The following is a 24,840-nucleotide window of genomic DNA, read 5'->3' on the forward strand; positions in this document are numbered from 1 at the left end:
CAAATAACAAAAAAAAAAAACATTAATAATAAAACACAAATTGTAAAACAGGTAACCCTAATCCCTAAATCGTCAAAAACCTAATCATAGCGTAAAACCCTAACCCTAATCCCTAAATCATAAAAATGCTCAACACCCTAAATCATAAAAAACCCAAAACCCTAATATTTACTATATTTAACCAAGTAATTCATATATATATTACCTAAGATTGATCTTTATAAGATAAGCGCCACAACTTTGCCGAATAGAGATGAGGTTCGACAGATTGCCGAATAGATATGAGCTTCGACAGATTGACGAATAGAGATGAGGTTCGACAGATTTTCGAATAGAGATGAGGTTCGACAGATTGACGAATAGAGATGAGCTTCGACAGATTGCCGAATAGAGATGAGGTTCGACAGATCCAGATGGGTCAGAGAAATGGAGCTCCACCTTCTATTTCTCGTTTGCTTTGATAAATCGAATTGGAGAACAGGTTAGAGCAAGTTAGAGAATTATATTAATGAGGGGTATTTTAGTCTTTTAACTAAGACTAATGGTGATTTAACTGAAAATCTAACGGGAGGGACTAAACGCATAATTTTTAAAAATCACAGTGACTAAATTAAAAGTTTTTTAAAACAGAGGGACAAAAAGTTATTTTTCACTAGATCAGAGGTACTAAATTACAGTTTATCCTTTATTAATTCGATTAATTAAAATATTTTATTTGATTTAGTTAATATATTTAAAATTATTTAATTTTTGATTCGATTCCGTCTAAATGCGTTAAATATTGTAAATATTGTGTTAAATAACCGATTTTACTGACTAGGCCAAGCGCTCCCCTTTCAGCCCTTCTCGTACCCTGATTCAGGCGTTCTCCTCATTCCCGATTCCCCCAGCCCGAACCCCTATTCACTCACAGTCAGTCGAAATTAAAATCCCTAAGGAATCGTCGAATTCCGTTAATCTCTTTCTCGTCGACCTGTCAATCTCTTTCCCGTTGATCTGTTGAACTTCATCCTCGTTCTTTCTTCTCAAAATGGCCAACACCACCACCAACAACCTCAGCGACAACTGCGATCACAAGGAGTCGAGTCCTCTCTTGGACAAAAGCATCGAAGAACATAACAAGAAACCCACGACGATTTCCGGCACCAAAGTTGCCGCATCTCCTATGGAAAAGGAGAAATCCGCAGCGCTGGAATTGGGCCGCTCTGAATATGTGTGGACCGCTAATGGATTACCATTGAATCACGGTAGCGTTGTAGGTGAGCCCATGGGTCGGGCTCAATGGGACTCCAGTAGCAGCGATCATGAAGTTTGTAAGTCTTCTTCTTTGTTTAATTCGGTTTCCCTTACTATGATGAATTTTGAGAGTATTGAATTATTTGAGCTAGATTTTCTTCTTTTTTTTTTTTTTAAATTAAGGTCATTTTCAGCTTTCAAGAAATTGATTGGTTAAGTTATGATTCGGATTACCTGGTTTGCTATGGGTAGGCAAGAGAATGATAATAAAAAATGTGCCCTTACCAAATTGTGCATTTTTACAGCGGTTTATCAATTCAACAATTTCATCATTCAATTAAATTAATTTATAATGGATCGCTCATAATTGGACAAGGATTACCTCATCTGCAATTTTGGGAAGAGATTGTTACTAAGAATTGTTTGAAATGGCCGCGATCACATGTTTGCTTGATCTAGAGCTTGTTGGTGATTAAAAGTATGTGCTTATGCTGTATATAGGTATTAATACCTAGCTGCAAGCTTCTTCTTTTTTTGTTTTTAAGAGATTAGCAACTTCTTGTGTCTTATGTCATGTTTTTAATTATGCACCTTTTGGTTATGATGGGATAAAATGGAAGACAAGTAAGTAGTTTTTGAAAATTGAATATGTTAAACATTATATGACCCTTTGCAATTGAATGAATTGATTTCATAGTGTTTGGGGTGGATATGATCGTCGGATAGGAAGTTTCATGCTGAATATATCAGAGGAAGAGGAGGATTGACAGATAGATGTGTTTAATATTAATAACATGCAATGCTTCTAGGTCATCATATTGCAAATTGATCCTGTCGCATTTGCTTGATACTCTCATTGTCTGTTTTAATGAAAAATAATCCATGTTCTAAGTAGTACCTCCATTTTGCTACAGCAATTGTAATTGCTAGTTGTTCCCTCTCATAGACAGATAGGCCTTTTATCCTTAGTCCAAAATCCTTGAAAATGAATGCTATGGGATGTCCCTCCTGTTGCAACATTATTCCCATACCAGTCCCACTAGCATCTGTTTCCACAACGAAGAGTTTAATGAAGTATGAAAGCCTTAAAACAGGTGCATTAGACATAGCAGCCAGCAATTCAGTCAGAGGTCTGGAGATTGACCCATAATGATGGACAAACTTCCTGTGAGCCCTACAAAACTCCTCAACTCTTTAATGTCCCAAGGGCTAGGCCAGTTGATGATAGTCTGAATTTTCATAGGATCAGTAGAAACTCCAGCTGCTGAAATAATGTGTTCCAAGTAATCCACCTCTATTTTTCCGAATGAGCATTTGCTCAATTTGGCACAAAGTTGTTGTTTTAATACTTCAAAGACATGTTGAAGGTGCTCAGTATTAGGGATGGCAGGCGGACGGGTTTTTACGGGTATCCGATCCGCCCAAACCCTATTAGAACGGATTTGGGTTCTTACAAAACGGATTTAGGCGGATTCGGATTTAAAAAATTTTACCTGTTTCGGATTCGGGTAGGATTCGGATTTAAGTGATCGGATACCCGTTACCCGAACCCGAACCCGGATACCTATACTAACAAAACTAACCCTAATCCCTAATTTATTTTTTCATTTTACTCGGTCATACACAGCTCCCTCTCTCCGTCGGCGCCTCTCTCCCCCCGCTTCCCTTCCCATAATTCTCAATTGCTTTTCTCCCCCATTTCACTGACTACTGCCGGCAGCCAGTGATCACCGACTGATCACCGACGGCGTCTCGTTTCTCTCCCAAGCGATGATAAATTTTCTCTCTCAATTCTAGTCCAATAGCGGACTAACAGCATAAAGGCGCCACACGCCAAACGTCGACGTCGGGAGAGAGAGAGAGAGGGAGAGGAAGCTGTGAGAGTGAGAAAGGGAGAAGAAAGCCATTTCTCAGTTCTCACCACCTCGCCGGAGAAAGAGTACGTCTCAACTCTCTACTAGCTTAATGCCGATTCTTTTACCTCTCTTTTCTTATAAATATCACGCTATTCTTGGTCGATATATATTAATATTATCTCTATCTCTCGATCCGCTCATTTCACCTTTCTCTCATTTTCCCCAGATAATTTTGCTTCTTGTTCATGCGGTACCACATGTTTTTCACATTTTCTTTTCTTTTGTATCTTTAATCACTTAACCTGTTTTCGAGATCAATTTATTCTCTTTGATACTGTAATTACCATCTTCCTTTCTGGTTATCATCTTCTAGTTTCTATGCTTCTGCTTTAAATTTAGCTATATTTTTAATTTGTTTCAAGATTCTAGATGTCTTGAGCTAAATTTGTTTATTGTGTAATTTGATTTCTCGTTTTCTGTTTGGCAAGAAAGAAAATTATTGTGATGGTTATTTTTTACCCACGAGCTTCTTGTACTTTCGTGTTTATGGTTACTTTGTGGCTGATTTGCACTTTCCTGTTTCTTTTGCAGAAACGGTGGATAATTAGTGGAAAATAAAGTAATTCGGAGACAGTGTATTGATGCGCACATTGACTAGCTGACTGAATCTGCAAGTTTAGATTTGAGGGTAGGTTGGTATCTACCATTTTGTTTGCTTCTATGCAATTTAATTCACTTCAAAATGTAAAACCAATTCATTTTTGCTTATGGCTTACTTGTTTGACAGATTACTGCCTTGAAATGAGTTGGAATCCATATATGGAAGCTCATTACATGAACACTAGCTACCCTTATAATTCTGCCGGAAGCTTTATGGAATATTTTGAAGGCCTTACATATGAACATGTGAATTTCATTTTTGATGGGGCTTCCCAAATTCAGGTACCTTAAAATTGAGAACATTTTGTTTCTGAAAAAGGTATAATTTCTCTTTGTTCTGTTTTGGTTATGAAAAAATTAAGTTGGCCTTTCTTTTTTAATCTGTGATAGTACCTATTTGAAATGTGTACCAATTTTTATTGCTGTTTTTAAGTGTTCTTTTGTTAAACAGTATTGGTGTTTTAAGTTTTATGTATAAATAGAAGAACATTGTTGAGTTTCAATTAATTTACTTTTCAAAGTGAAATTCCTTCTTATATGCAGGAAAGTGTGTACCCATCCATGAATGCAAATCTCTACAAGTTCAGCTTGTCCCAATCTGGGAGTAGTTTATATTATGATCATAGTCATGCTTATGAGATCCATGCTCTCGGGCCACAAATTGATGATTATAGAAGGCCTCTGGAGAATTCTTCAACTATGACTAATGTGCCAACTGCTGCTGTAAGCGCAGAACGGGAAGGAAATGAAAACATGGGTGCTCAAAATGATCCTGAGGAATGTAAGTTCTGAATTTCATTTTGGTGTTATCTTTCCCAGTTAGATGGATGATTATTTTTCTATGGGGGATGATGGTAAAGATATTCATTAAAACTTTATAGTGGATGGAGAGTGGTGATTGGAAAGATACTGAACTATCCATAGAATTAGTAAACTAAAATATTTATGTTAAAAGTGGCAGTGGGACCTAATCATGCTGAACTATCTATATATTTATTTTGTTTTAGTATATTTAAATTTTCTAATTCAGGTTTGTTATTTGAGTTATAATATCCAAATCTTTAAATTTTTTATCATTGAATTGATTAAAAAAATCGGATTCGGTCGGGTTCGGGTATTGTGCGGGTATTGTTAAACGGATTTGGGACGGGTATGGGTATTAAAATTAAAATACTAAACGGGTTTGGGACGGGTTCGGGAATTTTACATATATTCGGGTTCGGATTTGGGTATTCTCAATTTCGCGGTTACTCTACCCGTTGCCATCCCTACTCAGTATGCCATAAAAAAATACTAGTACAAATTACCTCAAATAAGGTTTGAATGTGTGATTCATTAACCCTTGGAATGTAGCTGGAGCATTAGACAACCGAAAGGGCATCACAGTAAATTCATAGTGCCCCTGATGTGTTATAAATGCTGTCTTGTGTTTATTCGTATTTGGTGGTAGCTTGCCTTCAAATCAATTTTGGAGAAGAACCTGGCTGCTTTTAATTCATCCAACAGATTATCTATAATAGAAATAGAGAACCTATCCTTGATAGTGAGGTCATTTAACTTTCTATAGTCTATATAAAATCTCCATATCTCATCATTCTTCTTAACCAATAAAACAAGGGATGCATATGGGCTCTTACTTGGCTGTATTACTTGGAACTTCAGCTTTTTCAAAATATGGGTACTTGTATGGCCTTATGTTGACAAGCTGTGCGTTTGGTATTAATGGGATAAAATGGTTGTGACTTCGAAATGGTGGTAACTGTTTAACTTCTTCAAATACACATGCATACTTTTTAGCAGTCTTTTACAAATTAATAACTAAATATTATAAATATTTAAGAATATGCCTTTAAAATTTATAAATTTATCTCTAAATATTATAGTTATTTATAAATAGCCATTATATTTTACAAATTGGTTCCTTAAATATTATATAAGGATTAATTTATAAAATTTTGTAGGGATTATTTCTAAAATATTAAAATATGTAATAATTAGCTTGTAAAATATAAGGATCAATTTGCAAAATTAGTCTTATTCATAAATAACTCTATGTAAGGATTAATTTATAAAATTATAGAAATTATTTGTCAGTAATTAAAATATTCATAATTAATTTGTAAAATATAAGGATTTATTTGTAAATAGTTAAAATATTTAAGAATAAATTTATAAAAATATAGACATATTTGTAAATAAATACATTATGTAGGATCAACTTGTAAAATTATAGGTACTTATTTATAAACAATAAAGTATTTATGGTTAAATTTATACCAATGTTAGAATAAATTGAAAAAAATGTAAAATTTAAATTAAGGAATTAAATTGTAAATTTAATTAAATTTTGGAGATATTGTTCTACATGAAAAAATATATACTAGTGGGCATTCTAATAATTTTTCATAGTAAGTTAACTTTGATTGTAATTCAGTAATAGAACTTTTAAAAATAAAAGAAATTAAATTTTACATTTCATTAAAATATAGGGATAATATTGCAATTTTTCTATTCTTAAAAAAGTCATCTTAATGAAATTGGCGTCCACTTGCCAATATTATAGATCAAGAAAAATCGAAAAAAAAAAAGAAGAAAAAAACTTTCATTTTTGCGATGATTCTATTGTTTTTGCGCTTCGTATACAGTTGCTTTTCTATTTGTGCTTTTTATGCTATTGGTGCAATCCATATCTTAACGAATAAAAGATATGAAAAATATTGAATAGAATATCTTCTTACATGGAACACATTTTACTAAGCCAAAATAAACAAAACATTACAAGAAAATTAACACATAGTTAAATGAATAATTATATATTATGCTTTAGAATACCAACTGCCTCCCAAACTGAGATCAAAGCTGCATAGAGATGCTTAGCTAAACTTACCATCCAGACACACTTCATTCAGTCATAATGGGAGACGCTTTATAGAAATCCACAATGCATATGCCATGTTATCTGATTCTGTAGCTAGAGCTAACTATGATTTGTATTCTGCATCTAACAACATCCGAGGATTCCGACCAACTAGGAGGTGGAAAACTGATCAGTGTTGGTAGACCATACTATTTTCCCTCTTGTTTTGGATATCCTCATGCTAGCACACATACCTCAATTTTTCCAAGATGAATCTTTCATCTTTCATCTGTTCTCAGCAGAGAAGTGGTCATACCCACCCTGTGTATATATCAATGGCAAGCTTTTCTCTTTTGAAGTTATTGCAATTGAGGGAAAAAGTAGAGTACAAAATCATTTACAAGCTCAATTTAACTGCTTATGCAATTGAGATTCACTGTTTGAGGCTAACAAACATGAAATGGAGGAAAAGACGAGTATTCGATTAATTCATACAAACCATAACAGCAATCCCCTTAAACCCTTCTAGACTCCCACACAAACCAAATCTATACTTTACACATCTGCACAAAAATAGGAAGAATCATTTACAACTCATTTTCACAGAGTATACTGGCAGATTTTGAAGCACGTGTAGTGGGTAGATTCCTCTGATGGATAAACTTGATCAAATATTGGCCTCACACTACTGTAGTCATTGGATCCGGAGGGTTTATAGCAACGGCCAGTTTCCTTGCTGATATTGCAAGTCAATTCACAGAAAAGTTGGGTTGTAATTCTTGTGAAATAATCGAATTGAAATCATTTTTAATTCGATATGAGTCAAATTTATTTGAGATTCATACACCCGCTTGAATTTAAAAAATATCCATTCATTAATATTATAAATAAATTTTATTTTATTGTTATAGAAATCATTTCCAATTTCATTTAATATCAACTATATGAAAAATATGCTATTTTATAGCTGTGATGAGTTAAACATAAATTAAACTTTTGAATGGATTAAGGACACTTAACAACTTGATAATGACAATCAAAATCCAATAATGTAGTATATTTTCAATTTTACTTATTTTCTAGATTTTAAAGGATGTGTATCTTATCCTTATACATTGATGTGCAATCCTTTATCCTTGGTTTTCCTTCTCATTAATAAAAGTCTTATTTTTCATGTGTTTATTTATTTATTTTTAAAATTATTGCTATTCTTTAAAATTAATTTCAATTGAAATTCGACACCCCAAAATCTAATTTTTAGTTGCTCAAAAATTAAATTCTAATAATTTTTTATATAAATAATATTTTTTGAAATTCTATTTTTCACTGCATATTTATATCATATTGTGTTATGAGTTTTATTCATATTTATCCTCACTCTTATCAATGAAACTTTTGACAAGAACAAAAATCATGATCGAAACACGTGACTCACGTGCTTGAAGTAGGGCCTCCTGTTTTTTCTTCATAATTTTATCTATTCATACCGGTTTATATTATGGCCTGTTACTCAACAAATAATCTTGAAAAAAAAAACACAACCGTTCAATAAATAATTATTATTAATGGTTGATAATTGATTTTTAAGTATTAAATAAATTATATATAATTATTATTTTTTATGTATAAAATAATTAATAAAAATATAGATTAATTTATTATATTAATGAAATAAATTTAAAAATATTAATTTATTATATAATATATATAATAATTAAGATATAATTATTTTTATTCTATGTATAATTTTTATCATATAATAATAGATGTATAACTAGTTTAATTTTATTTTAGTATTTTTAGTTTATGTATTAAGTATTATAAATTTAAAAATTTATTAATATAAAAATTTTAAATTTAATAATTATAATTAATAAATTATAAAGATTAATATGATATAAATAAAAAATAGAATTAAAACGGCTGCTTATTCAATAAAAATTTGAAATTTAATTTGAAATATAGCTGATAATCTTTATATTAATTAATTATTTAAAATATTATCAAATATTTAATTTCACTATTTAAATTTCTATCAATTATCAATTATATTCAATTTTATACCCTCAAAGTTCACCGAGGACATCTTTGTTTACATGGGGTGGCCCGGGGCCAAGATCGGGATTGAACTAAACATTATATTATTTTGGGGCACAAACATAAATATTTAAAAGATTTGAGGGTCAAAATAAAACTTTCCTTATAACCCGCTTTAGGTATCCCCCGGTTTCGCATTCTGTGAGTTAGAATTTGGATCTGTCTCGATCACTTCCCTCCCTCTCTAGAATCTTCTCTTGCCTATTTAACGAGGCCATATCGATCTTTCGGAACTGATCAACGGTGGACGTGGAGGACGTTTTCGAGTTCGTCGATCACTCTCCTACGTCATTTCAGAACGTGGTAAGCTTTCATGGATTTCAAAATTTTTATCAATTTCCAATTACTTGATCCTGCAAAATCTGCATTCATAGAAGTGAAATTTTTAGGATTTTTGCCCTGAGATCTCAGTTTTACTGTCTGCTTGGATTCATTTAAGATATGATACCTTTTTCTTAATCGACAATTCAACTCTTCTTAGAAATTGTGAATAATGTGGATATATCTTTCTCTTTCTTGTTTCATATTTGTAAAGCATTTATAATTTCTGTACTTTTTATCAATATGTTAAATCTTTATATGGGAGATAAAAGTTCATCGTTAATCAAATTCCTGGAACAGAGTTGGTTAAGTTTGCCTGATTTAGTTATGTCTGATTCTTACTTCACAATGATATTTGCATTAATACAACACTTGGTTGGTTTATTGGTGATGCTTTAGCTTATTGGCTAAAGGGTGAATTTTCTCTTCAATTTTGGCACTGAGAAAATTATTTTTGGAGATGGGTTATTTGATTTCCAGGAGATAGTTTGATTTACCTTTATGATTTAGGCTCGGCTTAGAGGACATGCTTATAATATATTTCTTTAAGAATTGGATTATTGGAGGCAGGGTCCCTTTTTTCTTTCTTTCTTCCCCCCGCCCTTTCCTTATACCTTTAATTGAAGGATTGTCTGCATAAATTTAATTTACTTCACTTGTAGTTGTTGCTTGATAATTGGTATTGCCGTGTTTGTGCGTGTTCGTATTGATGTGTGGCACAGCAAGTAATTAGACTACTTCTGGGCGTCGTGCGTATTTGGTTTGTCCCACCCTTATCTACAAAGGTGTTTTTCATTGTTTCTGGACATGCCACTCAGGTGCTATGATCTATTGATGAAGCAGCAAGTTTTTCAATTTCTTTATCAGTGAAGTTCCAATGTTTATAAATTTACAATAGAATGGGATCTTACAATTTTATATGTTGGGTACCTGCACAATGTTGCAAGTATTACGAAAGGTACTAAATTATACTTTATAAGATAAAATTAAGAGGTTTTAGCAGTTAATGGGGAGACTCGGGTATTAAAATGGTTGTGCAGGTTAGGAGACTACTAATGCCCTCCTTTGAGGTCAAGCCATGGAAAGACAATCAAGCATTCTTATAATGCTTGTCTATTTATGATCAGCTGAGTTATTCTGTTTCCCTTGTTATTTTTTCTACTGGCTATTTTAGAATTGTGACAAAGAAAATTTTTAGAAGATCATTGGTGAAAAGATATTGAAAGCATCATTTTTCCCGTGATCTTGGTCTTACCTATGAAACTTTTCTTTGAATGTCTATCAACTCTGGAATTACATTATTAACCAACCAGAGCTTTTGAGTTTTGAATGTCTATACAAGCATGCCTGAACTCTCTAAAGGCTGGCCTATGTTTGTATCAAGGGCACTTGTTTAATGGAACTAACATTAGAACTCAATTGCATAGGAAGGCCATAAACTCTGCCAGTGGTGGACATCAGGATTAATTATGTATACAAAACAGCGACAGGAAGGCAATGCAGGGCGTTGGGATGTGCTGGAAGGCGCTGGAAGCTTTCCGAAGGACCTGGGGCGCGCGGGAAGGTGTCAAGAGACTCTGGTTGGCCTACGAAAATTCTAGACCGGCCCACAATTGGCCAGTGGCGCCCAAGGTAGGCAGATAGCTGTCCAGAAACTTCCAGAAACCTGCAGGGCAGCAGGTTCTCTCCAGCCACAGGGGTCCCGTGAGTTGACTGGCCACAGATCCAAAATTCTATCAGGAGTGTGAAATTACGGAACTTCTGAAAGGAGAATTCTGGGCCACCAGCCACGGGTCCCGTGAGTTGACTGGCCATAGATCCAAAATTCTCTCAACGGTTTGGTTCTTAAAACTTCTGAAAAGAGAATTCTGGCCACAAATTGGTGAGAGCTTTTCCACTGTATGTTAAGGATGTGGAATACCTAAATAGGAGTGTTGGAGCATTTGTCTAGCAACCTTGAGAGCAACAAGTGAGAGCCATACTCTCTTGTACACTTGTGAGGCATTTTTTTTAGAGTTTAGTGAGGCATTTGTACGTAGCTTGATTTTGTATTCTCACATATATGTTTAATAGAGTGTTTTGGCTATTATTTTCTAACTCTTTGATTTTCTTATTTAGCTTCTGCAATGTACATTTCTATTGTCTAAGTTAGCATTCTTTAGGGGAAGGCTGATTAGTATTCTCAAATTGCAGCTTTCATTGGGAAAAGTATTCTACCCGTGATACATGGCATGGCAGAACTATATTATGACACTAATAACCAAGCAATTTTTCACGCCTTTACCTGTATAAACTTTCTCAATCATAACAATTCATCCTTGTGAAATATGAAACTAGTCATATAGCTGCATAAGCATCTAGACCGGTAATTCTAAACTGAGAAATTTACATAGTATTCCATTCAAATCAACTATAAACTTAGAATTGGAATTTCCTTTATTTTCTGTTTATTATAATTTCATAACTGAAGTTTGTTTATTCTTACATTTCTAAATTACCCTCAATGATTAAAGAAATAAATAAATAAATTATAATTACTAAGTTAAGAGAGCGAGGGAAAGAGAAATGTAGAAGAAAGAGAAGGGAGGGAGAGAAAGGTAGGAGAAATGTAGAAGAAAGAGAAGGGAGGGAGAGAAAGGTAGGAGAAAGAGGAAAGAAACTATGTGAAATAAACACGTCATATATAGGGATGCACGCGGGCGGATTTTTACGGGTATCCGATCCGTCAAATCCTATTAAGACGAATTTGAGCTTTTACCAAACGGATTTGGACGGATTCGAATTTAAAAAATTTTACCCATTTTGGATTCGGGTAAGGTTCGGGATTAGGTGATCGAATACCCGAATCCAATACCCGAATCCCCGATTAGCTATATTAACAAAACTACCTCTAATTTCCTTTTTCATTTTACTCTTTCCTCTCTCCGTCGGCGCTTCTCTCCCTGCTTCCCTTTTCTCTCTTCGTCGACGCCTCTCCCCCACTTCAATGACGACTGCCGGCAGCCCACCTTTCTCTTCCCGATAAATCTTCTCTCTCCACAGTGCGATATCTACTTCTCTCTCCAGTCAGAGACATCTCCCACTTCCCAATCAAGGCCTCTCTCCCCAATCTCCTCTCTCCCCAGTCAGCGATATCTCCTTCTCTCTCTCCAACGGCGGCATCTCACACTTCCCAGTCGGAGACAACTCTTCCCTCTCCCGGTCGGCATGGCGATATCTCCTTCTCTCTTCCAGTCGGTGACATCTACTCTTTTCAATTGTTCATTGACGCTGGACCCTTGCCTCTCCCCAATCGTTGTCGGCGACATTTCCTTTGACTGGAACTTTCTTCAGGTTTGCAATCAAATTTTTTTGATAATCAAGATCTTTTATATGCATGTTGTTAAAAATTTTTAGTTGCTATTAAAGATTTTTAGAATTTATGGACTATTAATCTGATTATTTGGATACTTTTAAAAAATTTAATTATTTGCTATTTGATTAATGTAATACTGTTAGTTTTTAAAATTTATGAACAATTAATCTGATTATCTTATTATAAATCATTATTTGCTAGGTTGTGTAATTGTTAGGTAGATTATTTGGTAGTTTTTGTTATTGAATTGATTATTTGGATACTTTTAAAAAATTTAATTATTTGCTATTTGATTTGATTAATGTAATACTGTTGATTTTTAGAATTTATGAACAATTGATTATAAATCATTATTTGCTGGGTTGCTGATCTTCTACTGCTGGGTTTGCTGGGTTTGCTGGGTTATGCAACTGTTAGGTAGTTTATTTAGTAGTTTTTGTTATTGAATTGATTATTTAGATACTTTTAAAAAATTTAATTATTTGCTATTTGATTAATATGATACTGTTGATTTTTAGAATTTATGAACAATTAATCTGATTATGCTGGGTTGCTGAGTTGCCGATTCTTGTCATTGATACCGCTGAGTTTGCTGGGTTGTGCAAATGTTAAATAGTTTATTTGCTAATTTTTGTCATTGAATTGAATTTAAAAAATCAGATTCGGGTATTGTGCGGATATTATTAAACGGATTTGGAACGAGTTCGAATAATAAAATTAAAATATTAAATAGATTTGAGACGGATTCAAAAATTATATATATAATCGGGTTCGAATTTAAATACTCTCAATTTTGCGGCTACCTTACCGTTTACATCCCTAGTCATATATAAAATTAAAGTCAATTATGAAATTCGTTTTACCAAACAGCCCCTTAGAAAGTAAAATATGAACTCCTTTTGAAATGCCGTGAAGGAAAATGGAAAAATAAACTTATACCAGCAAGCGCGAGTACAAAAACGAAGAGAATCACAGTCCAGGCGAGGGCTGGGTCGCGATCCTCGGGCAATAGCTCATTCAAAATCTTAAATCGGTTTGAGACTTTAGCCATTGGCTTTCCAACTTTTCGCACTATAAAGGAATCCTCCGTGATCAAATTCTGTTCCACAATATCCTTGCACCCCTTCCCTAAATCCAGCAGCATTTCCCCCCACGATTTCAAAAGCCTCGTCACCTGCTCCTTCAAACTCTCCGTTTTTGCTTCTTCCTCACCGCCGTAGTCGCTGATAAACCCCGTTTTGTTAAACAGCGGCGCCATAGATTTCCCGGCGGCAGTAGCAACAGAATATCTTATCCCGGTATCCTCTACCAGACTAGCAAGCTCCTCCGACCACGTGTTCCCTCCTCTTACCTCCGCCATTCTAGCTGAAACGAAAGGTTCAGTTCACTTAGCAACTCGAAAACCTATATCTGTATATATAAATGTATACTGAAACCGAAACTTTAGAAGCGTGAATTTCAAGTCAGGATTTATTAATATTAATCTAAAGAAGAAAACCCTAACCGACCATTGTTAAAAAACGAATCAAAATCTTCCAAAAAAGGGGGATCCAGCCCTATTCACAACAAATTATGATCTCTTGTGTTCATTAAAAATAATTAACATATTGAAGGTTACCCCTATTCACAAAGCCACTCTTTATGGAAACTTTTATCCACCCCTTGTTGCTTGTATGATGTGTTGTTATTTTATCTAACTGCTATTTTATTATTTTATAGATAACAAGAAACGCAGGTCAAATGGGTTAAAATTTGAGGGACGGCTGGGCTAGCATATATTGCCCTTCAGTTTTTTAATTCTGTAGTCTGCTAATGCTCGCTGATAGATATTTGATGTTGTAGTCTGCTAATGCTCGCTGATAGATATTTGATGTTTTGTTGTTGTTCTATGATTCTTGATAATTAAGCTTTTATTTTGACTTTTTGCTCTAATTTTCTAGAATTAATACTTTAGTAAATACTGGGTTGCATTTTATGGTGAGATTGCCTAATTTGTGATTAAAATTGGTTTCTATCGGTCGCACTAACAGGGTTAGAAGCTGAACAACACCCAGCTTCAATGGGTTCTGATACAGCTTCTCAGAGTCAGAAAAAACGCACTTTGGAGGCATTGGAGAGAAGATTTGCTGTAGCCAAAGCTGAGCTAATTCAGCAACAAAAGAAAACCCAAAACGAAAATAACAATACCACCAGCTCCATTTCTTCCATTGCTCCTCCAGTGCACTTGCCTCCTGCTCCAAGCACTCCTTCCTGTTTGAATAGCTCATTAAAAAAAGGTTCTACCTTAGCCTTATTGGTTTTAAATTCTTTTTCTTTATGCTTATATGTATATGCTTTTACTCCAATGTGAGTTTTGTGTATTTCTTTTTGCTTATATGTAAAATAATGCACAATTAGTGTGTGGAGAAATTATGCTCTTTATTTGGTTAGATAATCATGGTTAATCACTGTTTGTAGATCTTCAGGAAAATGGTCCAGCGTATTCTCAGCTCTCTCATCCTGTATATGAGAACCTTCTGACAACAAATAAGGTGCCTATTTGCTGTCCAAACTGAGACCCTAGGAGCTGCTTTACCATTATCTTGAGTTTCTTGGCTTAATAACTCCATGGTACTGTACAGTTTCAGAGTAAAAGAGGAAGCATGGTGGACATGATATTACATGAGCTTCTTCAACATGGTGACTCTGCTCAAAAATATTTACAAGGGTCTAGAAGCAAAAAGATTGACAATTGGATCCTTCTTGATAATTATGTACAAGGACGTGGCAAATCTACCAGCTCTCATATAAGAGCTTTGAAAGCCCACTCAAAGCGCTCTAAAAAGCACATGTCCATGAAGCAACATAAAAAATGTGGATCATTTGTTCTGCCCCAAGATCGCCAAAAGTGAGTTTACCATCACCTGTGATTCATTTTCATATGCGCTTGGCTACATTAGATGCTATTTCTATACATTTAGTGGAGGACAACATCCTTCTAGTCAAAGAACGGAGAGATGCCTGCCATGGAAAAAATGTTTATTCTGAGTTCTATTTTATTTCTCTCGAAATGCTTTGTTCTAAAGGTTGGTTTTAAAACTACAGGTTCACTGTTTTTAAGCCAATGCACGAAATGTGGAAAGGCTACGTGATGCAGCTTCTCAAAAATACTGGGTGGGATATTCATTCTTGTTGGTTTTTAGTGTTGCATTTCTACAATTCTTATGCTTGTTATTTAGTCTGTGGAAATTGTATAAGAAGTTGATTCAATCTTGCAGGACAAATCAATTGGCCCAGTGTCTTCTTAGTGCAGATCTACATGGTGCTGTTATTCTTGGTAGTCTCCTTTCGGTGACATTGCTTTAGACTAGTTAATTTTTTTGCTTTTTTGAAACTTTAGAGGCATTCGATAAAAATTTAAAATTAAGTCTTGTGCCTAACTGTGTTTAACTGTATCGAACCAACTTTAGGACTACTAGTATTAATTTCAGGTGTATCAACAACGATTATCTAATCACATGCGGGAACACCCAATTTCTGCTGTGCTCGTGGTTGTAAAACTTTGATAGCATCATTTAAATCATCTTGCTAGAGAAGGACTCAATAGTGAGGAAAAAAAATCCAGTTGACACTGAACAATGTCCCGATGTTTGCTTAGATGAGTCCCTTCATGTGTCTTGTTGTTGGATAAGAACAAATCCAACAATCATTTAATTGGACACTTGAGTTACTTCGAGTTCATTATGAACATTTCAGAAATCCTCAGCTCCAATTTATATTGGATTTTTCACTTTAAGGAAGTTCTAAGATGATTTGTCAGTTTAATTTGTAAGCCATCATTTCACATAGGTTGAACCATCAGGATTAATGCATGTATAAACTAAACCTATGCACTAATCACCACCAGTAAACGATTTGTCAGTACAATTTCTATATGCTTCTGGCTCAAGTCATTGTTGTTCATATGCTTGATAAGCTACTTTAACCTCTTTCTCTATTTCTAGCAGTTGCTCAATGTAAGGTAGCATCTTTCACTGGAATTACTGGTATAATGATTCGTGAAACAGCAGAAACATTTGGGATACTGGCAGAAGATGACAAATTTTGGGGTAATTTGTTTAGCTGCATACTTCATACTATTTAATTAATATCCATGATTGCAGGGTCCATATATAAATGTGATGCTACTATGCTTTTCTTTTTTCACTGTATGGCAAATGGCATACCCTCCACCAGACGGTTGTGCCTCTACTATAGTTAATTCTTGGCATGGGCGCTCTATATTTTGTGGTTTCTACTTTGGTTACCTGTTGAGCTGGACAACTACTTCAAACTTTTCTGGTTAATGGACACTTATTGATGAAATTTAAGTTAAATAACGATGGTTTTCCCACAAATAAAAATATTTTCTTTATTTTTGTTATTAATATGAAATTCTATATACATTCATGTGTTATAAAAAGTGAAATTACTTGAAGGCCGAATGATAATGGTAGATCCAAGTCATCTAACATGAATGGTCTAATTCTGCTTTGCTTTTCAAGACCACCCTTTTACCAGGGTAAACTTCTATGGTTTGCAAGAACCTGACGCTGTAATGCCTTGAACGAAGCATCTGTGATTTGAGTTGCCATTTCTGTGGTTACCTGAGTATTTCCTAGCTTGAAAGTTTAACTGTACAAAACAGTAGAGAAGTTTAAAGCTTACCTGTTTTACGTTACTTGCCTAGTCCTTTAAATTTTGTGTGTATTTTGGCTCTAATTTTTTTTTTTATTATTGTTGGTATTTGCAGTAGTGCCCAAAAAGTGTTCCGTTTTCATTTTCCAAGTTGATTGCTGGAAGATAACATTGCAAGGAGACAAATTGACCTCCAGAAATTTGGGCTTGTGATAATCATATTTCTACTTAATCTCAGGAATCCGTTTGGTGGTAAACCAAAAATAATTTTTATTCCATTTGGGTTTTGCTAGATCCTGACTGAAGCAAAATGGGAAGAAGGGATAAGGTTTAGGTTGTCAGAAAATTTTGTGAAAAGGTTGGAATTTTTTTTATTGTAAGCCTTTTTGCTGTATAGCATTTAAGTATATGGTAAGTGGGCATTGTTCTCAAATTGGCCTTTTTACTTGGCTTTCATAAGTTCCAGTACAGTACTTTGATGCTTGATGTTACAAGACATTTGATGAGTCTTCGTATTTTGTTAGTAAACTTACTATTTGAAATTCAATAAATCTCTTATTTTTATTTTTAAAAAATTTACTAATTATTATATCCGTTAATTTTATCTATTATAAAATTGATTAAGAAAATCATGATAACTAAAGGAAGCACAGACAGGTAAAAGATGCATTGCAGAATGGTGATAGCTCATGTGAGACAATTTCAAGAATTGCAAAAATTTATATGAACAGGAAATAAAGTTGTGGTTGAAGCCTTGATCTCTTGGTTCTCAGACAGATGACTAAAATAAAGAAGAAATTAATTGCAAAATGTTTTCACTTGATATCTTGTCTATTTTAATGTTGTATAAAAAAAGATGAAATAGTTTATGTAGAAAGATAGAAAACTTGGAGAGGGTTTTAATAAAATTTTTAGCATTTAGCCATAATCTTCTTTCTTCTTATTAGTTTATTTTGCCTTTCTTCCAAAAATAAACATACCCAACCATAAAAAAAAATTGAGTTGTCACATTAGTTATGTTGGTTGATTGGAATTCAAGGCAAATTATTAACAACACCACAAAGCCAGTAATCTATATCATCATTCATATGTTGCTTTCATTATAAACAAAGCAAACACCTTTAAGCATATGACATCCTCTTTCTTCCCTTTATTTTGATGATAGGGTCTTGGACTAATCCCCCAAAAGGTATCATAATTGTGATCCACACATCTCAAGGCTTTCAATTATTGGGCCTCTAAAAAGAATCTTTTATAGTGTCCACTTGTTCATTTTAAGCAGAGAAAAAAAATACTATTCGATTCTCAAACCCATTAATTCATATTTTAACATTAAAAACTATCTTAAAAGTTTTAAAATTTTGAAATCCGATTAGCCATCAATCTAAAATATCTTATACATAAAAATTAATTAATAAATATTTTTATAAATCCTTTTTAAAGCGTCTTAAAGAAGTCCATGGAGCATTTTAAGAAAGCTCAAGTACACCATTATTACATGATGGGGAAAATATGGCCTAAGTATCATGTGACAAGTATTATTTGTGTTGTGTCTCTCTCATCCTAGGTTTTATATAAACACAAAGACATAGCCCTAGTTTTTGGATGGTCCACTGAAGTAATTAGGTTTTACTCCACCTACAAGGACTCCCATAAATATCAACCTCCATGATGTTAATCTCCCCTTCCCTAACAACAAGCCAGAACACATGTTTATGTATGCTTGAAATTTGGAAAACTTCATTCACCATTTCTTTTTCTGTTTATTGCAATCCACCCAAGATAAACTATTCTAATTTCATTGAATCTAAATTCATTTATATTCTAAGGAAGCTTTTGAGGCATGTCTACTCTGATTTGCTTGGGTAGATAAGTGAAAAAAGAAGAAACAATAAATGAAGTAATAAAATTTGATTTGTTTCCATAAACAGTTCTGCTCGTCATTTGGATTTGATTAAAAGGATTCCATTTTACTGGGTAGCTTATCTTTTTGATACAGTTTAATCAAGTTCCTTGAATGAATTGGTTTTGTCATTTCTCGTTCAAATGTTTTTTTTTTTTTCTAAAAAGAAAAAAACTACCGTTGAGCATTCTAAAGTCTGTAGCATTATCAAAATTTTGTTTCTTGGCTGCTTTTGTTTTTCTCAATCTCTTTCGTAGCTTCTAGACCTAGTAGAAATTTAAACTATTATTATTTTGGGAGTTTTGTTTTAAATTTGCACTAAACATAGAGGCAAACTTGTTGTTTTTAGCTTTTTTTTTTTTTTTGGAATATTGAAATATAAATTATATAATTCTACTACTTTAATATTAAAAAGGTGGTAGCCCAAGTGTGTATCTGCAATCTGCATATATGAACTGTAGCTTTTGCTTACTATCCCCTCTATATTGTTTGTTTTTTCCACTGTCAGGTAACAGCAGCAAACTAATGCAAATGCAAATGAGAAGTAGCTGAATGCAAATGCCTGACATAAGACCCTGTTTGGTTTTGCTAAACTAGGGTTTTCTAGGGGTTTGAAACTTTTTTTTCTTTCACATTTTTTCAGATTAAAAACTTGTGCCTACACTAACTCAGTCAAAGCTTTAGGCTTCTCTAGGCAGAGAGATTTTCAGGTAAGAAACTCTGGTGTTGTCTGTTATAGACTTACAACAGTCTATTTATCAATGGAGTTCCTTTTTCCCACTTGTTTTCTCTTTGAGGTTGTTCCTTCTTCTACTACTTCTTTGTGGTTCACTGTTGGATGCTTGATGGAAAAATTTGAGATTTTTAATGGGTTTTCGGGCTTCTTGTAGATTAGAGTTCTTTATTAAATCTAAGTGTTTATCACACAGGTTATTAACACAAGGCGTCAAGGTTTGTAATGCTTTATTTTTGTTGTCTGTTCTTGATTATTTGCTGTTTTTATAGGCCTTAATTGCCTTAAAGGATGAATATTTTATTTCTCAAGACTATGATTTCTCAATGGCTTTTGAGTTTCTGAAGGCCCACTCGATCCAAGCCCTGAAACATTGTGTCATGCAATTTAAGGAAACTCTCTTCTTCTGTGTTCTATTTTCTTTGTTTCCATTTTTTTAATTCACTGTGTTCTGGTATCATGTAATTTCTCTAAATTTTACTTTGAGTTGGAAAAGCTGTTAGGTGGGTAGGCAAGAACACATTAAAGCAATTTGTTCATTTGTTATTAGTATCATTTATCTTTTCGTTGGGCCATTGTCTGCTATTAAATGTGGATGGAGCAGGACACAAGTACAGGAGTAAATGAAAGGGAGACAAGGGAAATTACTAAAATGGATTATATTAAGATTTGCAGTGGAATTTTTTGTTGCATCTTCTTGATTTCCTATTAATTTGTATTATGCTTCTGGTTGGTAGTAGTGGGAGTAGTTTCTGAGGAGTTTCTTTGAAGGGATTGTATTGTTTGTTTGCTTGCTTGCTTGTTTGTTAGGGTCTCTACAAGCTAATTAGAGGTGGCTGCCCTTTGTTGAGTTAATGCATTTTTTTTCTTCTACACACATATATAATAGATTCTACTTTGATCTTCTTTCTCACCCAAATATTTCTCTGAACTATTGTAGGTGGTGTGTGTCAGGTGGGGGTTTCAAGAAGAGGACTTATAATTTGCTTGTTAATCCCTTATCCTCAGGAAGAGAAAAGAAATAATGCAGACTCCAAAAGCAAGGCAAGATTTCATTTTCTAAGCGCTTTAATTAGTTGTGTTGTGTTTTTTTTCCTATGAATGATTTTTTTTATGCTGTTTGCTTCATTAAATGTTCACATAGCATCACATTTTCCAGTCAATTTTCATTTCTTTTATATTTCTAGATTCACTTGCCCTTCTCCATTTTATGTATTAATGGTCAAAGAAAAATTTTGGCAAACAAAGGTGGATACATAATTAAATTTGATCGATAGGACTTGATGGAAAACTAGTTTATGTAAGCAATGGATCAAGTTATAACAAAAATACCTATTTAATTGAATCTCTAGCACAGCCATATAAACTAGAAAGTGAAAGACTCTTCTTAGACTGTATATCTACAACTTTTGTTGAAAGCTACTTTTGGTTTTAAGGCCTTGCATAAGCTTTATAACGACTCATCTGAATTACATTTCATTCGGGTGTGGATGTTGATACACCATTATTAAATCAGAAGCTTATATATCAATGCATAAATTGATATATCTGCCTCAACCATAATGGGTATCTTGACTTATCCACCTGAATCATGTTTTCTTATTCTTCTTTATAACTCAACTTCTGCAGCAATAATTATGAATGTGTTGGCTATTATCTGAAAAGATGCTAAATAGAGAAAGGGAAGTATTCTTTCAAGTAGAAAAAAGCTTGTATTTCTAAACTGGTGGTGCAGCAATATATGTGGTGGGTGACTCTTGAATCTGAACATATTTAATTGATCTGAGAGGTGACAGGCAGGTTTGAAATTGTATCAGCTAACTATGCACAAATATGTTAATCCATTCTGTTATTTCTGAACGAAAATGTTTAGACAAAACATTCTTTCAATTTGTCACTTCTTTATATGCCTCAATTGTTTCTTTTGGCATCAGTTGTTTGAGATAGTGTTCTTCCTTTTTCTATAAATTTTAATGCATGTCTAATGATATTCTACTGGTTTTGAGAGCAGAGCTGGCTCCTCCTCAGAATTGCCTCAAAGAAAATCTCCTGCAACACCACGGACTGCCCGAAAACTTAAGATACCTGGACCTGATTCTGACTCTCCTTCTGTAAATCCAACTAGTAAGACTCCAAAAGACAAAACTCCGAAAGTACGTGAACGCAGATCTCCTCGAAGCCCGGCATCTGAGGTACTCATTGCTTATTTGTAGTAGCTCACGTTGAATGGAAGTTGACTTGGAAAGCAGTGTGTGCAGTGAACACTCTAAATGACTAGATGCCTATCAGATGTTAATTGTGACAAATGAATATGTCCACCATTCAGGGTGTCTTAGTGATACAAAAGACCTTTCTATTTTAAGATTTATTTACAAGTTATCATTACCAATTTGATTGTCCATTTACTTGGTTTTCATCTTCTTTTTGTCTTTTGAGCTATAGAAAAAGTGCCCAAATAGATTACCTGAATTAGAGTTACAGCTTCTTCAACTTCAAGAGGATCTGAAGAAAGCAAAGGATCAACTAAACACATCTGAGACATGGAAGAGGCGGGCTCAGCAGGATGCTGAAGACACCAAGAAGCAGCTCTTAGCGATGTCAGCTAAACTTGAGGAATCCCAACAGCAACTGATGGAACTCTCTACTTCTGAGGATGTTCGGGTTCAAGAACTTCAAAAAATCTCCTATGATCGAGACAAAGCTTGGCAGTCTGAACTAGAGGCTGTCCAGAAGCAGCACTCCATTGATTCTACAGCACTAGCTTCTGCCATGAATGAAATCCAGAAGCTCAAAGGTCAGCTGGAAATGGTAGTGGAATCTGAAGCTGTACAAACAAAACATGCAGAGTCTGCGTATGCTGAGTTAGAGGGCTTGAGAATGGAACTAACTGAAACTCTCTCAATTGCAAAAAAACTGAAAACTGAGCTCAGTGACTGCAGGGAGTCAGAAGCTCAAGCCTTAGAACTAGGTGGTAAAACTCAAATGCAATTGGAAACAGCAAATGCAACTGTAGAAATGTTGCAGTCAGATGGCATCAAATCCATGGAGGCTTATACTTCCCTGTCCTTAGAGCTTGAACAATCAAGAGCTCAAGTAAAATCATTGGAGGAATTTGTTCTCAAACTGCAGTCAGATTTGGTTTATAGTGGCAAAAAATTGTTGAGTCTGACAGGTGATGTTGAAGCTTCAGGGGAACGAGGTGAAAATGAGGAAAAAAAACAACTCGAAGCTGAGTTGAATTCATTGAAATTTGAAATGGGTCAGTTGAGATCTGCCCTGGAGGCATCTGAGACAAGGTACCATGAAGAATATATTCAGAGCACGTTGCAGATTAGAAGTGCTTATGAACAAGTTGAACAAGTGAAACTAGAATCTGGGAAAAGAGAAGCTGAACTGGAAGCCGAATTAAAGAAGGCTAAGAGTAATATGGAAGAGTTGAGGTCTAACCTCATGGACAAGGAAACTAAATTACAGAGTATTTCAGAGGAGAATGAGGGCCTGAATTTGAAGATTGGGAAAAATCAGCAGCCAAGTGATGGAGAATCTGAACTTACAATGGAAATAAAGAACTTAGAGCATGATATAGCAGAGTTGAAGGCTTGCCTGTTGGATAAGGAGACCCAATTGCAGAGCATAACTGAGCAAAATGAAATGCTCAAGATGGAAGTCAAGAAAGGTGTAATGGAGAGGAGTCAAGTCCATGATGAAGCTGCTGCCTTAGCAGAAACAGCAAAAGCTGCAGAGCAAGAGGCTCTGGTGAAACTCAGTCATCTAACAGAGGAAGTAGATAAAAGTAGCAAAAGAGCAGCTCGATTGACTGAGCAGCTAGACGCAGCCCAGGCAGCAAACACAGAAATGGAAGCAGAGCTGAGGAAATTAAAGGTGCAGTCAGACCAATGGAGGAAGGCAGCTGAGGCAGCTGCTGCTATTCTTTCAGCAGGGAAAAGTGGGAAGATTATGGAAAGAACTGGTTCACTTGAAAACAACTGTAATACTATTGGTGGCATTATGGGTTCACCTTACTTAGAAGACATGGATGATGATTCACCAAAGAAGAAAAATGGAAACATGTTGAAGAAGATTGGGGTCTTGTGGAAGAAGGGTCAGAAGTAGACAGTACCTGGCAGGTTGCCTTCCAATTTACTTGGATAAATTTGCTTTTCGCAGTGTTGTTTTAGTTGGTTTAGTTCTTGAATGTTCTTGTTCTTATTCCTTGCAGGTTTTTGAAGCCAAGTTTCAATATGGTGGATAAATTTAAGGACTAAGCTCTTACTAAGCTACTGTATAGTTATGTGGAAGGGCTATGAACTTCAGAATCTCCATGTTGGTTTGCCTAGTGTTTTTTTTTGCTGTCGGACGAACTAGACAAGTATTGCATACCTTTGCCTTGACATGTTCTTGTCTGCAGTACGAAGCAATTGGGTCTTGAAACAGGTGATAGAAGAAGAATGGAAGAATAGTTATATTGTATTATCCACTGTGGTGCTGGAACTTCTTTCCAGATTTTACTTAGCTAATGAATTGGTTAATCAATTATGTGGAAAAAGAATTGTTCTTCCCTTGTTCTAGATTTTTTTGAAATACATCTACTCCAAGAGACTGTCTCAAAATGCTTGGGAGACTAAGCTTTCAAGCAATGTGGCATTCCTTATGCAGATCTAGATGCATTTACCCCTCCTTTGGAACTAAAAATTTCTTAAGTGAATTGAAGTATTTTTCATCAATTTTCATGTTTGAAATAGAAAATTTTATTTATTTAACATACAAAATTTTCATTTTTGAATAAATAAAATTATACATAATTACAAAATTATTTGAATTTTTTTCTTTTTATTATTAAGAAAATCATTCTTCTAAATAGTTTAAATACAAATGCAGCGTAGAAAATGAAGATAAATAGTTGAAATACAAATGCAACATAAGAAATGAAGATAAAGGTAATATTTGTGTGATTTGACTATAAAGTTTAGTAGGTTGAAAGGATTGAGTTATAATGTTTAAAAACTCTTTTGGATATTTTTTCTTTGATAGCTCTTTAAATTTTACAAAATATTTTATAAGGTACATTAGATACATTTTAGATCAAATATAATCCTTAAGAATGGCAATGGGATCGAGTATTTTTGAATATACGAGTCGATCGAATTTTAATAGGATGAATTTGTA

The 24,840-nt window shown here is 34.2% G+C and overlaps 4 protein-coding genes across 16 annotated transcripts; all 4 read left to right on the plus strand.

Annotated features, from left to right (window-relative positions):
- The first annotated feature begins 809 nt into the window (after positions 1 to 809).
- LOC110622321 lies at positions 810 to 11,124 on the plus strand. 3 transcript variants are annotated; one of them, XM_043960485.1, is made up of 2 exons: positions 810 to 1,313; positions 10,459 to 11,124. In XM_043960485.1, exons 1-2 carry the CDS (start codon positions 1,031 to 1,033, stop codon positions 10,626 to 10,628), a joined length of 453 nt encoding a protein of 150 aa, XP_043816420.1. In that variant the 5' UTR covers positions 810 to 1,030; the 3' UTR covers positions 10,629 to 11,124. The 3 variants fall into 3 exon arrangements, with proteins under 3 accessions (XP_043816420.1, XP_043816421.1, XP_043816422.1); XM_043960486.1 differs by lacking the exon at positions 10,459 to 11,124 and adding an exon at positions 1,542 to 2,346; XM_043960487.1 differs by lacking the exon at positions 10,459 to 11,124 and adding an exon at positions 1,420 to 1,520.
- LOC122724705 (E3 ubiquitin-protein ligase BIG BROTHER-like) lies at positions 2,836 to 4,777 on the plus strand. Of its 4 annotated transcripts, none has more exons than XM_043960489.1 (4): positions 2,836 to 3,175; positions 3,684 to 3,784; positions 3,880 to 4,034; positions 4,296 to 4,777. In XM_043960489.1, the coding sequence occupies exons 3-4, from the start codon at positions 3,894 to 3,896 to the stop codon at positions 4,542 to 4,544; spliced, it is 390 nt and encodes a 129-aa protein (XP_043816424.1). In that variant the 5' UTR covers positions 2,836 to 3,175; positions 3,684 to 3,784; positions 3,880 to 3,893; the 3' UTR covers positions 4,545 to 4,777. The 4 variants fall into 4 exon arrangements, with proteins under 4 accessions (XP_043816424.1, XP_043816423.1, XP_043816426.1 ...); XM_043960488.1 differs by having other exon boundaries at positions 2,837 to 3,175; positions 3,684 to 3,780; XM_043960491.1 differs by lacking the exon at positions 2,836 to 3,175 and adding an exon at positions 3,236 to 3,342.
- LOC110622320 (ribonuclease P protein subunit p29) lies at positions 8,818 to 17,613 on the plus strand. 5 transcript variants are annotated; one of them, XM_043960482.1, is made up of 8 exons: positions 8,818 to 9,009; positions 14,413 to 14,658; positions 14,840 to 14,913; positions 15,004 to 15,269; positions 15,467 to 15,535; positions 15,640 to 15,698; positions 16,366 to 16,470; positions 17,154 to 17,613. In XM_043960482.1, the coding sequence occupies exons 2-8, from the start codon at positions 14,442 to 14,444 to the stop codon at positions 17,249 to 17,251; spliced, it is 888 nt and encodes a 295-aa protein (XP_043816417.1). In that variant the 5' UTR covers positions 8,818 to 9,009; positions 14,413 to 14,441; the 3' UTR covers positions 17,252 to 17,613. The 5 variants fall into 5 exon arrangements, with proteins under 5 accessions (XP_043816417.1, XP_021622482.2, XP_043816416.1 ...); XM_021766790.2 differs by having other exon boundaries at positions 8,821 to 9,009; positions 16,369 to 16,470; XM_043960481.1 differs by lacking the exon at positions 8,818 to 9,009 and adding an exon at positions 12,142 to 12,360.
- A 1,122-nt stretch (positions 17,614 to 18,735) lies between these two features.
- LOC110622118 (interactor of constitutive active ROPs 2, chloroplastic) lies at positions 18,736 to 24,296 on the plus strand. Of its 4 annotated transcripts, none has more exons than XM_021766518.2 (5): positions 18,736 to 19,651; positions 20,615 to 20,718; positions 21,686 to 21,866; positions 22,117 to 23,801; positions 23,894 to 24,296. In XM_021766518.2, the coding sequence occupies exons 2-4, from the start codon at positions 20,699 to 20,701 to the stop codon at positions 23,785 to 23,787; spliced, it is 1,872 nt and encodes a 623-aa protein (XP_021622210.2). In that variant the 5' UTR covers positions 18,736 to 19,651; positions 20,615 to 20,698; the 3' UTR covers positions 23,788 to 23,801; positions 23,894 to 24,296. The 4 variants fall into 4 exon arrangements, with proteins under 4 accessions (XP_021622210.2, XP_043816457.1, XP_021622215.2 ...); XM_043960522.1 differs by having other exon boundaries at positions 20,629 to 20,718; XM_021766523.2 differs by lacking the exon at positions 18,736 to 19,651 and adding an exon at positions 19,659 to 19,892.
- The last annotated feature ends 544 nt before the right edge of the window (positions 24,297 to 24,840 follow it).

The sequence above is a fragment of the Manihot esculenta genome, chromosome 9 (assembly GCF_001659605.2).
Source record: "Manihot esculenta cultivar AM560-2 chromosome 9, M.esculenta_v8, whole genome shotgun sequence".
NCBI lineage: Eukaryota > Viridiplantae > Streptophyta > Magnoliopsida > Malpighiales > Euphorbiaceae > Manihot > Manihot esculenta.